Source organism: Syngnathus typhle, linkage group LG4 (genome assembly GCF_033458585.1).
Source record: "Syngnathus typhle isolate RoL2023-S1 ecotype Sweden linkage group LG4, RoL_Styp_1.0, whole genome shotgun sequence".
Taxonomy (NCBI): Eukaryota; Metazoa; Chordata; class Actinopteri; order Syngnathiformes; family Syngnathidae; genus Syngnathus; species Syngnathus typhle.
Window position 1 is genome coordinate 1,647,501 of NC_083741.1, and position 18,157 is coordinate 1,665,657.

The following is an 18,157-nucleotide window of genomic DNA, read 5'->3' on the forward strand; positions in this document are numbered from 1 at the left end:
TAATAACACCAACCGAAACCCCCGCATACTCTTCTCCACCATCAACAAATTGCTCCAGCCACCGGTCACCAAACCACCCTCCTCACCCGCCCTCTGTAACTCCTTCCTTGTCAACTTCAACAACAAAATCGCCCAAATCAACAGTTCTCTGACCGACACCATCAATAACTCCTCCTCCCCTGCCCTCCTGCCCCCCACTTCCTGACCGCCCGCCCTTTCCCTCTCTCACTGCCTTCTCCCTTGTTGACTCCTCCACTATCCTAGACATCATTACCTCATCCAAGACAACCACCTGCTCTCTTGACCCTCTTCCAACGACCTTAACTAAGGCCTGCCTCCCTGTCCTCCTCCCCTACCTCACCACCCTTTTTAATCAGTCTTTATCCCTTGGCCACTTTCCCGCTGTCTATAAACTTGCAGCCATCACCCCCATTCTCAAAAAGCCCACCTTGGACCCACTCAACCTCTCCAACTACCGTCCCATCTCCAACCTCTCATTCCTTTCCAAAACCCTTGAACGCATTGTCTCCGCCCAACTCCACACCCATCTCCAGTCAAACAACCTCTATGAACCCTTCCAGTCCGGATTCCGCCCACTTCACAGCACTGAAACAGCTCTAGTTAAAGTCACCAACGATCTCCTCATTTCTGCAGACTCTGGTGCCCTCAACATCCTACTACTACTTGACCTTAGCGCAGCCTTTGACACTGTGAACCATTCCATCCTCCTCCAAAGGCTGCGCCAACTAGGTGTTGAGGGCACTGCACTCGACTGGCTCACCTCCTACCTCACCAACAGAAACCATTTCATCTCTCTCTCCGGTCACACATCCATCCTCTCCCCAGTTACACAAGGGGTCTCCCAAGGCTCAGTTCTTGGCCCCCTCCTATTCATCTGCTACCTCTTTCCCCTTGGTACCGTCATCCGCAAACTCAATCTGGACTTCCACTGCTACGCTGATGACACCCAGATCTATATACGTACGACACCAACCCGTAACCCTTCCCTCACTCATTTTGAAACCTGCATCTCTACAATAAAAGCATGGCTGACCCACAACTTTCTCAAACTCAACAGTGACAAAACAGAGCTCCTCCTCATAGGCACTAAATCCTCCCTTAATAAAACTGGATCCATCACACTCACCATTGACTCCTCAAACATCACTCCTTCCCCTCTGGCACGCAATCTTGGCATTATTTTTGACCCCACACTGTCCTTTCAACCTCATGTTAGCTCAGTTGTCAAGACCTCCTACTTCCACCTCCGACGCATCGCTAAAATCCGGCACTGCCTTTCTCTCCCTGCCGCTGAATCTCTCATCCACGCCTTCATCTCATCCCGGCTTGACTACTGCAACTCCCTTCTCACTGGAATCACTGCTCACTCACTCCATAGACTTCAACTAGTCCAAAACTCTGCTGCCCGCCTCCTTACCCACACCTGGTCCCGTGAACACATCACTCCTGTTCTCCACTCTCTTCACTGGCTCCCCATGAAGGAGCGTATCATCTTCAAGATACTCCTCCTCACCTTCAAAGCCCTTCACCACCTGGCTCCCACTTACCTATCCGACCTCCTTGTCCCCTACTGCCCCAACCGTCCCCTCCGATCCTCCAATACGTCACGTCTGACAGTCCCAAAATCCAAACTCAAATCCTTCGGTGACAGAGCCTTCTCCTGCACATCACATTTTGTGCGTTACTCGCCGACAAATGACGTACGGTCTGTTAGACAGCAGTTGTTCATAACATTGAAATGGACATCATGCATGCTGTGATAGCAAGATTTACACTTCCAGCACTGTGGTGACTGACCTCATACTGCTCACTGGACATTTCGACCATCTTCCTCTTTCATTGACAAGCAAACTCACACATGTTGACTGCACAACAAGACGGAAACACTATCGACCTCCTGTATCCTTATTCATTGTGAAGGAAGCTTTTCTATAATTTGCATATTTCCATAACGTGATTATAGATAATCACGAGAGCTAGTTAGCTAGAGCTAACAATTAATTAGTTCGTTCGTTCGTTCGTTCGTTCGTTCGTTCGTTCGTTCGTTCGTTCGTTCGTTCGTTCGTTCGTTCGTTCGTTCGTTCGTTCGTTCATTCATTCATTCATTCATTCATTCATTCATTCATTCATTCATTCATTCATTCATTCATTCATTCATTCATTCATTCATTCGTTCATTCGTTCGTTCGTTCGTTCGTTCGTTCGTTCGTTCATTCATTCTCATTGTTACGTTTATAGTGTGTTGTCCCATCCTATGTGCAGCTTTTCTTACGGCTACAGCTGCGTTTATTTAGTGTTCAATAAATAAAACTGAGTTGAGTGGCATTTGACATATTATTCAATCACGCATGTCATAGACCTGACTTTGACTGTAGAGACGTCTTCCAAAGCTTCTTTTAGCTCTCCATCTTACTTTCACCACAACAACATCCATCCATAAGACAAAGGCAATTGGTAAGTGCAGTAACACAGTCAAGAGCAAGAAAATGCCTCAGTACAGCCGACAAATAATTGCACATTTACTTATTTGCTTGAGTTTGTCTCCAAATGTTGCTCCATCGCTATGCGCTGTTATTGTGACTAACTTACCATGCGTATTCTCCAAAAACACAGCGACTTGCATTCATGATACTTCACGTTTTACTGCAGAGAATTTTTCAAATGTGAAGCTGATGACAAGGGCTGTACAACACAGCGTTAATGATTACCATGCAAGGTTTGTACATATCATAAACATACATTAGGGCAGACACACAATCTTTTTGATTTATTTGTAATTTAACAGATCAAATATTTAATATCTATGTGGTGGCAGAATAGAGAGCAGTGTTCTTTCATCAGATTAATTCCCATGTCAAATATATTTATGTGGTCTTACCTCCTTGCTATTTATGATATTGAGTGGTATGTTGTGTTGCAATGCTTTTGTCAAATAATGCCTCAGCAGTGTGGTTGCATAGCATGGCAGGTTTCATTTCGGTTCCATTTTTTTTAGCCAACAAACTAAATAAGATGCATCATCTCCTATCTACTGCTAAGAAGCAATCATACATTTGACCTCTATCTTTAATAAACGTGCTTGTCATCAAAAGTAAGCGACTAGGATTCATTCAAGAAATGAGTCTGCTGTAAAGAAACAATTACTTTTATGGCTCACTCATACAGTTTCAGATTTAGACGTTATTGCAAACAAGGTCTGCTCGCCAGTGTCTCCAGCATGTTCCCAATGTGGGTTCATGCCTGAGGTCCGGTATTCTAGTCACTCTGGGTCTTACCACGTTTGAAGGGTTTGCTTGGAAAAGGGGTCGAGCATTGACAGCCATCTGAGAGCAGTGACTGTCATTCATTTTAAACATTGGGTTCCGAATAAAACACCACAATCAGTAGATGCTGAAAGAAAGGCAAGAGAACTGCAAAGAAAAATTCCCTTATATGATTCAGGAAAAAAAGTCTCATTCTAATAGCAGATTTTTGTGTTTTCTAATTCGTGATTTTACACCTTTTAGCTATGTTACTTTGCCTAATAAAATGTGAAAAAAGTGTGGTATTGTACCATTCACAATGCAATAATTCTAATGATGCTCTGCTTCGAAATAAAGTAATACATATTTGATGAAACTGTGAATCACAGAGCAATAATGCATAACAAGATGAGGATCAGGGTAATAATAGTAACTATAGTAGGTATTCATTGTATTTAATTTTCATTGTAATAGGTCTTTATTTGAGTTTGATTTTTGTGTTCTTTAAATTTGTTTAGTTTTAATTAGTTTTTGCTTCAGGTTTATTAGTTAAGCTTTTAATTACCCCCAAATTGATTAATTTTAATTAGGTTTATTTAAGTTTTACTAATGGAATATTTGCTGAACGGAATATTTAAAAAAAGATCATTGAGTATTGTGTAATATTGATAATAAAGTCCAACAATCCCTAAATGAGTGTTCCTTTTTCTGGACATCTGAAAAGTAATACCAAAACATTTACATTTAAAATAAACCCTGAAAGCTCATATGGGAAATTATTGACAGATGAAAGTGAATATATAATTATGATTTTAGCTATAGTTTGTTTTATAACACTAAAATGTACATAGTTTCAGTTACTTTGTATAGCACTTTCATTTTTATTTTGATTTATCAACAAAATATGTATTCTGTTAGTTTTCATAAACTACAATAACTTTGGTCAGGATATTATGAAATTGAATGAGGATTGAAAAGATTGCAATATTCAATCATGTGATCTGTGTTTGCTCACTACAACACATTGCAGAATTAAACATGCAGTTATTTCAAAATAATGTGGCTATCTATTGTCAGGCAGTACATCCAGAACCATCCACACAGACAGTTCTTAACAGATGGACCTGCCCATGCAAATTCCATTTACAGTGGAACCCTGGAAGTCAACCGCCTCGACTCGACATATTCGGTTTATGACAAAAATGTCAGGAAATGTTTGCCTCGGTTCTTGGACCCTAACACAAGGTCTATCGGTATGTCTGTCTGTCTGTCCGTCCGTCCGTCCGTCCGTCCGTCCGTCCGTCCGCCCATCTATCTATCTATCTATCTATCTATCTATCTATCTATCTATCTATCTATCTATCTATCTATCTATCTATCTATCTATCTATCTATCTATCTATCTATCTATCTATCTATCTATCTATCTATCTATCTATCTATCTATCTATCTATCTATCTATCTATCTATCTATCTATCTATCTATCTATCTATCTATCTATCTATCTATCTATCTATCTATCTATCTATCTATCTATCTATCTATCTATCTATCTATCTATCTATCTATCTATCTATCTATCTATCTATCTATCTATTCATCTTTTAAATGTTTGCCGTGTCAAAAAACGCTAACGGAGCGCGTAAGGCTGTGCTCCAAGCTTTTGTTGTATTGTATTTTTTGTTGTTTTTGTGGGTTTATGTACTGTTTTAGACAAAATTTGAATTATTGCTCCAGAATGTGACGGCTTCGCTTCTTGATGCTCCTTCTGGAATTACCGTTGAGATCCAGGGTTTTACTGTTTGTACTGCGTTAGCGTGTAATTCAGCATGCAAGTCTGCAGATCGTTTTATCCAAGTGAGATCAGTGAGAAGCTGTTCATTAAAAGACACAAGATTTCAAGATGGCGGCGCGTGCATACGCAGCGACCTCTCTCTGTCCCGCCCAAACGGTGTTTTGTCCGTCTAATGCAGGGGTGGGCAAACTTTTTGACTCGCGGGCCGAACTGGGTTCTAAATTTGGACCGGAGGGCCGGACCAGGAGCAGATGGACGTAGGCGTTGTGTGAAGTCATATAAGCGACCTGTAAAGGTCATTGCATAAAAGATCTTGGCCTTTAGTAGGTAGTAAAGCATGGATATTCCAAACAATTTTTTTGAAAACAAATGCATTTATTAACAGCATTAAAAAAATAATAATTCACAAAAAAACTGCTATCAGTGATTCTCATAAAATACGACACTGTTATTATGAATAACAATCTCCATCACTTCAGTGCCTGCAGGTCAGATTAATGAAAGATGTTTATCTTATGAGATCACATAAAACGGCAAACATTCTGACCAAATATATCATCTTGAAGAATCGGTGAAAGCATACATCCAAATAAAGTAATCAAAACAGCAACACGGTGAGGGGTATCTGAAAATCAGAGCAGAGTTTTAACTCGCAAACACCTGGTAACAGAGGTGAGGAAACGGGAAACACCTCCTTAAAGTAAGCCTTAAGAACTTTACAGGTTAAGATTAGTCGCAAATAGGTGGTGCATCAATGTCCTTGAGCATCCTGCATTGTTTGAAAATGAGAATGGTCGCTAGTTTCAATCCCTGCTATGTGTACAAATCATATTCAAAATGCATTTTTTTACAATAAACTTGAGAGCCTCCCGTTCATTTTCAGTGGGAACAGTGTTGTTGGTCTCCCTTTTTTGCTAGTGCGTCATAGTCTGGAGTAAAATTTGTTGTGGCAATTCTTAGGCAAGATCCGAGGTGTTGGTCCGTTTACCTTGATCTGTGACGGGTTGATGTTGATGTGGCTGAACGTCACGTCGCGTACGTCGAGCCAAATTGGCCACTCTTTTTTAACATTCGGCACTCACTTCTTTTTTTCGGGCCACTCATTTTAATGGAAGGATTCCAGGGGAAGGTTTGTGGGTGGCTTTAGCGCAAAACTGCATCTGAAAGCTCAGCGCGCGAATTATAAGAATGCTGTCGTCAAAGCCCACGCTCTAAATTCGGGACTGATACGAATAGAGCGAGAGTGCGCCAAGTCCGTACTACTGAGTACGTACACGCACTTGTGAGTGTGCACCGAGCTTTCTGACACAGCTTCTGGTAGTAAATGCGCAGGCGAGCGCTTCGCCATCTACTGGGAAAACGCAGTCATTGCAGGCAAAATGACCAGAAAAAAAAAGTTTAATAATACAATTTGTTCAGGGTTGGCGGGCCGGATTAAACGGTCCCGTGGGCCGGATGTGGCCCGCGGGCCGTAGTTTGCCCACCCCTGGTCTAATGTGTGTCTGTCCAGCAGTTTTTTTTGTTCGTCTCGTCGTGCTGAGTCGTGCTACAAGTACGGCAGGCAGGTTCTGCTTGACATCGGCCTAAGCGAGTTTTGTCGAGTTCTGGACTTTGATGGGGGAACATCAAAGGAGCTCGGACTGCTACGTCCTGAAGCGTCGCCGGGCTCGTCTGCTATTCCTCCCCCGGTGGGGAAGCGTCGAAAGCGGTGTGCGAGGAGGCTGAAGAGGGGCAAACGCGGGGGCGCCAACCCTGCTCGCCCGGCCGTGCCTTCCATTCTTCTGGCGAATGTTCGATCGCTGGACAACAAAATGGATTACATTCGCCTGCTGCGATCTACAAACCGGACAGTGCGGGACTGCTGTGTGCTCGTGTTCACTGAGACTTGGTTGACTGTCAACATTCCGGACTCTGCCGTACATCTGGAGCGGCTAGCGTGCTATCGGGCGGACCGGGCCATTGTACAAGGGGGGAAATCTCGTGGAGGTGGAATATGCGTCTACAGCCGTGACGAATGGTGCCGGGACTCTGTAGTGGTATGCAAGCACTGCTCGCCACTGGCGGAGTTCGTGATCATTAAGTGCCGTCCTTTTTACCTGCCAAGGGAATTTACCGCGATTCTGCTAGTCGCGGTTTACATCCCGCCTTCCAACATCGAAGGCGACAGGATCGCGGCTCTTAGTGAACTGTACCAGGCTGTCAGTGAACAGGAGACAGCGCACCCTGACGGTTTCACCATCTTCGCTGGGGATTTTAATCATGCTAACCTGAAGTCTGTTTTTCCGAGGCTTCACCAGCATGTTAATTTTCCTACGCGTGGCGACAGCTTCCTGGACCGGGTCTACTCTTCGCATAAAGGAGCTTTCAAAGCCGCCCCCCTCCCCCATCTTGGACTTTCTGACCATATCACTGTTATGCTTTTGCCCGCATACAGACAAATGGTGAGAGCGTCCAGGCCGGTTCTTAAGCAGGTACGGGTGTGGCCTGAGGGTGCCTCTGATGCACTGCGTGACTGCTTTGGCTCTACTGACTGGGACATGTTTAGGAGGGCTGCCACTTGCGACGATCGGACAGACATTGAGGAGTATACTGACTCTGTTTCCTCCTACATCAGGAAGTGCATTGATGATCTCAAAATCCATCGTCACTCGGGCTAACCGGAAGCCATGGCTGACAGGGGCTGTCTTCAGGCTGCTGAGGGCCAGGGACAAAGCCTTTAGAGCAGGGGATGAGGCTGGCTTGAGGACTGCGAGGGCCGACCTGTCCCAGGGCATCAAAGAAGCAAAGAGGGCGTACTCGTGCAAAATTACCGCCCACTTCAAGGACAGCAGGGACGCACGGAGCCTTTGGCAGGGCATTCAGACCATCACGGATTACAAGCCCGCGCCGCAGAGCTGTGAAGGCGACGTCCGTCTGCTCAAGGACCTCAACCGCTTCTTTGCTCGCTTCGACGCTCAGAACAGCACTTGCCCGCTGAAGAACACTCCCCCTTCACACGAGCTGCCCCTGTGCCTCTCCGCCGACAGCGTGAGGAGGGCGCTTGCCGCTATCAACATCCGTAAGGCGGCGGGCCCTGACAACATCCCGGGTCGGGCGCTGAAGGACTGCGCTGGTGAGCTGACGGATGTCTTCACGGACATCTTTAACACTTCCCTGCAGCAGGCCATCGTCCCGTCGTGCTTCAAAGCTGCCACCATCGTACCTGTGCCGAAGAAACCCGCTCCGTCCTGCTTCAATGACTACCGACCCGTGGCACTTACGCCCATCATCATGAAGTGCTTTGAGCGGCTTGTCATGGAGCACATCCGATCCGTTCTCCCCCCCACCATTGACCCCTTCCAGTTTGCGTACGGAGCCAAACGGTCTTCTGAGGATGCCATCTGCTCTGCCCTCCACTCGGCCCTCACCCACCTGGAGAGGAGGGACTCGTATGTGAGATTGCTGTTTGTGGACTTCAGTTCTGCCTTCAACACCATTGTGCCACAACGCCTCATCAGCAAACTTGACGCGCTGGGCCTCAGTACCTACCTCTGCAACTGGCTACTGGACTTCCTCTGTCAGAGGCCACAGGTAGTACGTGTTGGCGACAAGATCTCCGCCAGCATCACGCTGAGCACGGGGGCCCCCCAAGGCTGCGTGCTCAGTCCGCTGCTCTTCACCCTCCTGACGCATGACTGCACTGCAACCTACAGCGATAACCGTATAGTGAAGTTTGCTGACGATACGACTCTGGTGGGTCTCATCACCAAGGGAGACGAGACTAGATACAGGCTGGAGGTTGACCTTCTGACCACGTGGTGCAGGGACAACAACCTCCTGCTGAACGTCGACAAGACCAAGGAGATTGTTGTGGACTTCCGGAAGGGTCACACCCAACACCTGCCGCTGACCATCGACGGTGCTGTGGTGGAGAGAGTGAGCAGCGCCAAGTTCCTGGGGGTGCACATCAGTGAGGATCTCTCCTGGTCCACCAACACCGCATCACTGGCAAAGAAAGCCCAGCGCCGCCTGTACTTCCTGCGGAAACTCAGGCGAGCGAGCGCTCCTCCGGCCGTCATGACTGCATTTTACCGCGGCACCATTGAGAGCGTCGTCTCCAGCTGTATTGCTGTTTGGGGTGGCGGCTGCACTGACTACAACTTGAAGGCCCTGCAGCACATAGTGAACACGGCTGGTAAGATTGCTGGTGCTTCGCTCCCCTCCTTGAAGGACAATTACACCTCCCATCTCACCCGCAAGGCGACCACGATTGTGAGTGATGTGAGTCACCCCGCTCACTCCTTGTTCGAGCTTCTGCCCTCTGGAAAGAGGTACAGAAGCCTGCGCTCCCGCACCACCAGACTCTCAAACAGCTTCATACTCCAGGCTGTTAGGATCCTGAACTCGCTCCCCCGTTCTGCGTAGCGTCCTGTACTTTTACTGTCTGTACTGTCTGTATGCACACTGGCTCTTATTTGTTGTGTTATCTGTTTATTTATTATTACTCTTATTATTTATTGTTTGTGCTTTTTTGTTTATGATGTTTTTTACTTTTGTGCTATGCTTGCTGGCTCCGTTTTGCTCCTCTTATTTATTGTGTTATCTGTTTATTTAGTATTTATTCATCACTCTTACTATTGATTGTTTGAATTTTTGCCTTCTTGTTTTTATATTGTGTCGCGTACTTGTATGTCTATCGTGTTATGTGTCTCGTCACCGTGGGATAGAGAAAAACGTAATTTCGGTCTCTTTGTGTGTTGTGACATGTGGACAGATTGACAATAAAGCTGACTTTGACTTTGACTTTGACAAGTATGCATGGATGAGACGAGTGACAGAAAGATAGACTAAATGTGAGATTTGTGGTCGTGGGCTAAATGTTTCCATATAGTATATTGTAATTACTGATAAAAGTTTATCACTGGCTATAGTCACACTTGTAATGATAAAAACTGGAACTTTTTGGACAGTCGGCATTTTCTTTTTTAAACTGTTAATTATATTGTCTTATTGTGTTTTATAAGGTAGCTATTGTCAATATTTTTCCTCTTAGAAATAACTTTGGTAGTTTTATTCAGATACGTATATCTGTAGCGGTCCTTGGCTAGAGCCTGATTCTGTCAATTAGTAATATTTTTATTCCTCCAGTTGAACAAACTTTCATATGGACCACGAATATTATATTCTCTTCTACATCTCTGTTAAGATTCTTTAAATAACTCAGGGCATTGAAGCGATCGCAGCTTTGACCTGTTTGCAAGTAGTACATACGTATGCTGCTGTATATCCTCATGGCAGCAATGTATGCAGAAAGCTGTGTGAATTTAACATGTGGCTGTGGAATGTTACAGCGTCACACTGGTACATAGAACGAGAAGTCACACTTTTCAGTTTTCTTTTGAAAAATCCGTCTGTCCACAGGCAGCCCAAAACATAAAGTCCAGTTAAAAATATGATTTCATACCTTAATTTCAGTTTCTAATATTCAGGTGCTGTAGGTATAATTCAAATAGCCAATCATCAGAAAATTGCATCTTCAAATACCTGTGTGTTTTCTTTTCAAAAGGGATGACTTGTAGCGGGAATGTTTGACCCTGTACACATTTAGAGCCTGGTGCCTAATGTTGGATGTTGCAGGTCATGGTATGCTGGCGAGTACATGCACGTTTGGATGCTGTGTGCAAAAGTAGTGTTCTGAGCCGAGCTGAGTGGGTCAAAGCTGCGTGCGGATGTATTATTGCCAGGATGCTGAGTGGGGCAGGAGGGAGCTGTAAGGAAAAGGTTTGGGGGATAAAGGGATCAACGTACCAGAGATTGGGGGCTGGATGCCTGACTGGTCATTGGAGCTGAGCAATTGGGCCTGAATTATCTCGACCACACGCTTAAAACGTCGGCTGGGACCTGATGAGCAAGCACATTATTGTTATAACACTTGAAACGTCATTAAGGGTGTACTCTAGCTTGACTAAATGAATAAACGTAATCATTGTGTATATGTATGTATATACATATACATATACACATATATATATACACACACATATATATATATATATATATATATATATATATATATATATATATATATATATATATATATATATATATATATATATAAATAAATAAAGGTCATCCAACATTGGAAAAAATATATATACCGTAATTTTCGGACTAAAAGTTACTCCGGAATATAGGTCACATTAGCCATAAAATGCACAATAACGTGAAAAAAAAAACATATAAGTCGCTCCAGAGCATAAGTCACATGTTGGGGGGAAATTTATTCGACAAAATCCAACACCAAGAACAGACAGGAACAAGCAACAACAGGCTAAACGATAGGTATGCTAACGTGACATAAACACAAACGAAGAGCTGAGAACGGGCCTGACGTAACATTCAGAGTTATTAAAAAAACTATTACATAAATACCACGTTTATAGTAAAACCATCTGTGTCACTCCAATTCATTGAATCCATCGATCGTCCTTTGTCAGCAATGGGTGCTCGCCGCTGACGGCGCTTGCACTTCAAAATATTCCACAGGCCCATATAACAATATATAAATTAGACATCAAATAACTATTATATAAGCAATAATATTATCAAACCATCTGTGCACTCTAAATCATTAAATCCATCGACCAAATTCCTCGTCCTTTGTCAACAACGTGCGCCCTGACATCAACCTCGTTGTTATTCCACAGATCTAGTATATAACTACATTGTAGCGTTAACAAAGTACAAGGAAAGACGTGGGTTTGGTAAACGGCTCTCTATTTAACAAAACTAACTTCCAGGCGTGTGGCGGCGTGGACTTCCAGCCACGGAGGTGGAAGAGAGCTCCGTAGAGTAGGACCGGGCGTGCGTAAAAGCCATGACCGAGCCCCATCCACTGTCCCCGGACAGCCACCCGGCCGAGCGCCGGCCCTCGACTTCTATCCACGGAGGTGAAAGAGAGCTCCGTAGAGTAGGACCGGGCGTGCGTAAAAGCCATAATAGTTTTTCAAACCTTCTGTGTCACTCCAAATCCTTAAATCGTTCAAACTCTTCGTCCTCCGTGTCACTTAGAAACAAACCCGCTAATGATGCCGGTAGTACGTGGGGCCCTTCGTCATCTTCGTCATCCCGTGATCAATCTTTGTCCTTTTTGTAAACAACCGCCGCGCCACGGCTGACGTCACTTGAAATTCAAATTACAGTAATCCCTTGCTACATCGCGGTTCGTTTATCGCGGTTTCACTTTTTTGTTCGGAAAGTTTGTGAAAAAAACACATATAATATATATATATATATATATATATATATATATAAAAATTCCCCTCTCACCCTCCGCGGGTGGTTTTTTCCACTCCAAGCTCGGGTCCTCTACCAGAGGCCTGGGAGCTTGAGGGTTCTGCGCAGTATTTTGGCTGTTCCTAGCACTGCACTCTTCTGGACTGAGATGTCTGATGTTGTTCCTGGAATCTGCTGTAGCCACTCCTCCAGTTTGGGGGTCACTGCCCCAAGTGCCCCAATGACCACGGGCACCACCGAGGCCTTCACTTTCCAGGCCTTCTCAAGCTCTTCTTTGAGGCCCTGGTATTTCTCTAGCTTCTCAAGTTCTTTTTTCCTGATGTTGCCATCGCTTGGTATTGCTACATCCACTACAACGGCCTTCTTCTGCTGTTTGTCCACCACCACAATGTCCGGTTGGTTCGCCATCACCATCTTGTCAGTCTGGATCTGGAAGTCCCACAGGATCTTGGCTCGCCCGTTCTCTGCCACCTTAGGGGGTGCTTCCCACTTTGACCTTGGGGCTTCCAGTCCATACTCTGCACAGATGTTCCTGTACACTATGCCAGCCACTTGGTTATGACGTTCCATGTATGCTTTCCCTGCTAGCATCTTACACCCTGCTGTTATGTGCTGGACTGTCTCAGGGGCCTCTTTGCACAGCCTACACCTTGGGTCTTGTCTGGTGTGGTAGATCTTGGCCTCTATTGCTCTGGTGTTCAGAGCCTGTTCCTGTGCAGCCATGATGAGTGCCTCTGTGCTGTCCTTCAGTCCAGCTTTTTCCAGCCATTGGTAGGATTTCTTGATGTCAGCCACTTCACTTATCTGCCGATGGTACATCCCATGTAGGGGTTTGTCCTCCCATGATGGTGTCTCTAGCCACTCTTCCTCTGTTTGCCATTGTCTGAGACATTCACTGAGCACGTCATCCGTTCGGGCCTTTTCCTTGATGTACTCATGGATCTTGGCTGTTTCATCCCGAACAGTGGCTCTCACACTCAGTAGTCCTCGGCCTCCTTCTTTACGGCTAGTGTACAGTCTCAGGGTGCTGGACTTAGGGTGGAACCCTCCGTGCATGGTTAGGAGCTTCCGTGTCTTGACATCTGTGGTCTGCGTCTTTTCTTGAGTACATATATATATATGTATATATATATATATGTATATATATATATATATATATATATATATATATATATATATATATATATATATATATATATATATATATATATATATATATGTATATATATATATATATATATATATATATATATATATATATATATATATATATATATATATATATATATATATATATATATATATATATATATGTATATATATATATATATATATATATATATATATATGTATATATATATATATATATATGTATACACACATACACACATACACGCACACACGCACGCACACAACCACCCACTCACAAGCTTACTGACGGCTGATATTAGAGGTTTCAATGAAGCATAAAAGTACTTTTTGCCGAGACTATAGGAGAAAACTGGAGTATTAAGGTAGTCAATAAATCTTAGACTATAGAGAGGTCTAATATTTTATAGCTCATTTGTGAACTACAGAGCCAAGCCGGGGCGAGCCGGGGCGGCGCCCCGGTTCGGACTCCGTGCGCCCCGGTTGAAAAAAATCGAGCTTTTCGATTCTTCATTTTCATACCGTTTTTTTCTTTCGGTCCTGCGCGAATGTGCTTGCGCTATTCTATGTGCGCGATGTTATCCATTCACCGTTTACCTCCCCGACCCGGATGTTGTTTTAGCGATCAGCGAACGGCGTGGGTGATGTTAGATTTTTTTTCCTGTGGGCGTGCGCCCCTACTGGAAAAATTCCTGGCTACGCCTCTGGTGAACTACATTTAGTTTACTTTGAATCATAATTTTCACATTCATGAATTACATTTTTTCGCAGGAGTGCAAAGCACCGGGGGAGCTAGAGTGGGGACCACGGGTTCACTGGCCCCTCTGAAATATGCGTGGAGGCCCCAGGTGTCAGGCCAGAGAATTTCCTGGATTTTTTTCCATATTTCGCCCCCTTCCCTGTAAGTAACTTATAATGAACCTTTATTGTTTTTTGAAGAATTTGGGGGGGAGGGTTGTAAATTTTTGACCTGACCTGAGAGCAGTGTGAAGGTGACAGAATAGATGCCGTTCTCCTTGCTGGCACAGGTACTCTCTGAGTAGGTGATGTCCACCTGGAACTTCACAGGCTTCTGGAAAACTGTTGGACCAGTCGTGGACTTGTACTCAGCTCGAAAGCTAGTTTGGGATATGACACTGTGGCTCAGACTGGGTATCTGAGGAGGAGATCAGGCCATTTATGCATCAGATGTGACGATAGTATGGAGCAAAACAGGGTCACATGATGTTGATGTTACATTAAAACACACTGTGATGTTGTCCGATGTCAGCATTGACAGCACGACAAGGACATTGTACTAAAAATTGAGGCCACATGGTACTGTGTCTGTGAACTGGAACTATGCCACGGAGGAAGAACAAATAAAACTAAACACCAATTTGATACATTTGAGATATTTTAACATTTTTATCACAACTAAACCAACATGTTGAGGTAATGAATATTGATATTGATACATATATCTCTATTCAGGGGTTCGTCATGTTCTCAATATATAGTATAAAATACAATATCATTACAATGTATATATGTATATAGGCGGCTCGGTGTCGCACTGGGTAGCATGTCCATCTCACAGTTGGGAGGGTGCGGGTTCGATTCCACCTCCGGCCCTCCCTGTGTGGAGCTTGCATGTTCTCCCCGGGCCCGCGTGGGTATTCTCGGGGCACTCCGGTTTCCTCCCACATCCCAAAAACATGCTTGGTAGGCCGATTGAGCACTCCAAATTGTCCCTAGGTGCGAGTGCGTATGGTTGTTTGTCTCTGTGTACCCTGCGATTGGCTGGCAACCGGTTCAGGGTGTCCCCCGCCTACTGCCCGATGACGGCTGGGATAGGCACCAGCACGCCCGCGACCCCCGTGGGGACTAAGCAGAAAATGGATGGATGGATGTATATATATACACTACCGTTCAAAAGTTTGGGGTCACCCAAACAATTTTGTGACCCCAAACTTTTGAACGGTAGTGTATATATTTATTTAGATAATTATTTATAGATTATATATATAATCTTCTGTGTAAAAAATCTTATAATATATATGTATACTTATATTCATAGATTATATATAATCTTATACAAATATAAAACATAATTTATAATATTTAATTCATAATATTTTATTATAATAATATTTACACTACCGTTCAAAAGTTCGGGGTCACCCAAACAATTTTGTGACCCCAAACTTTTGAACGGTAGTGTATGTATCTAAAAAAATCTGTAACGCATAAACAGTCTAAAAACTCCCCTCCAAAAGTATTGGAACGGTCAATATTTTTATTTGTTCTGTAGATGGAAACCTTTTGATTTTCATTACTTTGGTCAAGGTTCTTTGTATGTTTGTAAAACGTTCTCTCTACACATTTTGGCAAATTCGAGCTCAGTCTTTCTATCCCTCAAAATGACTGATTTGCATTTTCTGGTGTAGTTTCTGTACAATTGTTCATGAATTCTTCTCCAAAAAAATGGTTGTATCCTTTACTACATTGATGTCAAACTCTAGGCCCAGGGGCCAGATACGGCCCGCCACATCATTTTATGTGGCCCACGAAGACAAATTTTGCGTCAACTTTGTTTCATTACAACATTACAAACTGTCTTCAATTTTTAAAAAATAGAGATTTATTACTATTCATCTTTTTAAACTATGTGTTTACTAGTTTCTGATTTCAAAACTAGTTATTCATTAGTTTGTCATGTAGCCTATACTGTAAATAATATATGGGGTTGACAGTCATAATGGCCCTCTGAGGTAAACTATAACTACAATGCAGACCGCGACAAAAATGAGTTTGATACCCTGCTTTACTAGAAACCTATGGCGATAGTTCTTTACTACAAACCTTTGGAGATTGTCTTTGTTGAATTCATTGACAATTGTTTTGAGGCCTTTACCGGGTCACACATTTGTGACATCAGCAGCTTCTACTTTTACTTTCCTGTTTTACACTCTCTATTTTTAATCTATTAGGCTATTTAGTACACCAGTGGTTTCTTTTGTTTTTTGGGAATTCCACATATTTGTATTGTGCGTGTATTGTGTGTGTGCACGTTGAAAGGAGCCAGATGAGGTGGCTTGGGCATCTCATCAGGATGCCTCCTGGACGCCTCCCTAGGGAGGTGTTCCGGGCATGTCCCACCGGGAGGAGACCCGGGGGACGACCCAGGACGCGCTGGAGAGACTATGTCTCTCAGCTGGCCTGGGAACGCCTTGGGATCCCCCGGGATGAGCTAGATGAAGTGGCTGGGGAGAGGGAAGTCTGGGAGTCCCTCCTGAAGCTGCTGCCCCCGCGACCCGACCCCGGATAAGCGGAAGAAGATGGATGGATGGATGTATTGTGCATTGTGGATTGGCACTGATTGATTTGAAATATTGTCATTAGCTTCATCATCACCATTGGTTGTTATCGTCTCTGTCATGCAGTCATGTTTTGTGGGTTTATTGTTGTCTTGTCTTTTTGTCGTATTGTCTCTTCCTGTTTTATTTTGATAAGTAACTCCCCTCTCGTTTCAGTTTGTGGGCCCTTCCTCTGTGCGTCAGTTAGCTTGTCTTCCCTGATCCTAATCGTGTGCACCTGTGCCCTTGTTCCTGATTGTGTGCACCTGTGTCCTTACCCTTCTGTGTGTATTCAGTCAGAGTCTTCCCCTTGTCTTGTGCCAGTGCATCTTGTCCCGTCCAGAGCACCAGCGATCGTGTGAGTTAATGAAACCGTTTGAGAACCTAGCTACTTTTTGAGAACCTAGTTTGTAAAGAAACCTTTGTCGCCAAGCCTAACCTCTAAGTTTTTCAGTTTTTGTTTTTTGCCACCTTGTTTTCCCTCTTTTGGGGCGCTTTTGGTTTTTTGCTGACTTCAGCCTGTCCGAATAAATTCCTTTTTTTGTTGTCACTCTGCATCCGACTCCTCTCCTTGATCCAAGTCTGGCAGTCTCATAGACATCCTTATGTTTTGCTTGCTATGGTTTGATTCACTTCTAACTAGCGGATTCAAACCAAATATGTTATCTCCTTCAGCTACGATTCTGATGTACAAAGTACATAAAAGCTGCAGTGCTGTAGTTCTAATACTTTACAGGAGGGATATCAAGAGGAGACAAAGATAGACACCTACAGAGAGGAAAGCGTGGACAATGTCTGCTTTTATGGAGCTGAGAGGTCTGTCTTTGATCACAATGAAGATCTGTTCCTCCTTCTCCAAGTTGATGAAGTTACCAAACCAAGATTTTTTTGCAAGTCTACAGAAAAATGAGACAGATGACATCAAAACTTAAACTTATAAAATGGTATAATCAATAATACTGCACTTTTGTGAAGGCAAAGAATCATATGGTGTACTGCCGTGTCACTTACTCTGGAGAAGAGTCCGGGGTGAGACTAGACATGTCCTCCTGTGTGGGCACTGCACATGCAAGAACTGGGTTAGTATATACTTGAGTGTGTGTTTGAATCTGTGTGTTTAGAAGTGTACTGTATTTAAATAAAGAATAAACATAATGGAGGCACTTGGGTTTTTTTTTTTCGTCCAGGTGCCATGACATGTTTTTTGCTCTGTTAAATTGTTTAACATGTTCAGACTAAACCAACAAATTGATTTATCTACACAGTTGATCATCATTTGGGGACATGGGTATGCTGGAGCCTATTACAGCTGGACAGCTGCTCATCTAAGGGATC

At 43.8% G+C, this 18,157-nt stretch overlaps 1 protein-coding gene across 1 annotated transcript in view; it reads right to left on the reverse strand.

Annotated features, from left to right (window-relative positions):
- LOC133153086 (serine/threonine-protein kinase BRSK2-like) overlaps window positions 1–18,157 on the reverse strand; it is a 180,370-nt gene that overhangs the window by 3,195 nt on the left and 159,018 nt on the right. Inside the window, exons 16-19 of the mRNA XM_061277139.1 lie at window positions 17,834–17,882; window positions 17,595–17,718; window positions 14,460–14,640; window positions 10,848–10,940 (exon numbers count right to left, since the gene is read on the reverse strand). Of these exons, the coding sequence (XP_061133123.1) occupies window positions 10,848–10,940; window positions 14,460–14,640; window positions 17,595–17,718; window positions 17,834–17,882 (447 nt within the window). The remainder of the gene's footprint in view (window positions 1–10,847; window positions 10,941–14,459; window positions 14,641–17,594; window positions 17,719–17,833; window positions 17,883–18,157) is intronic.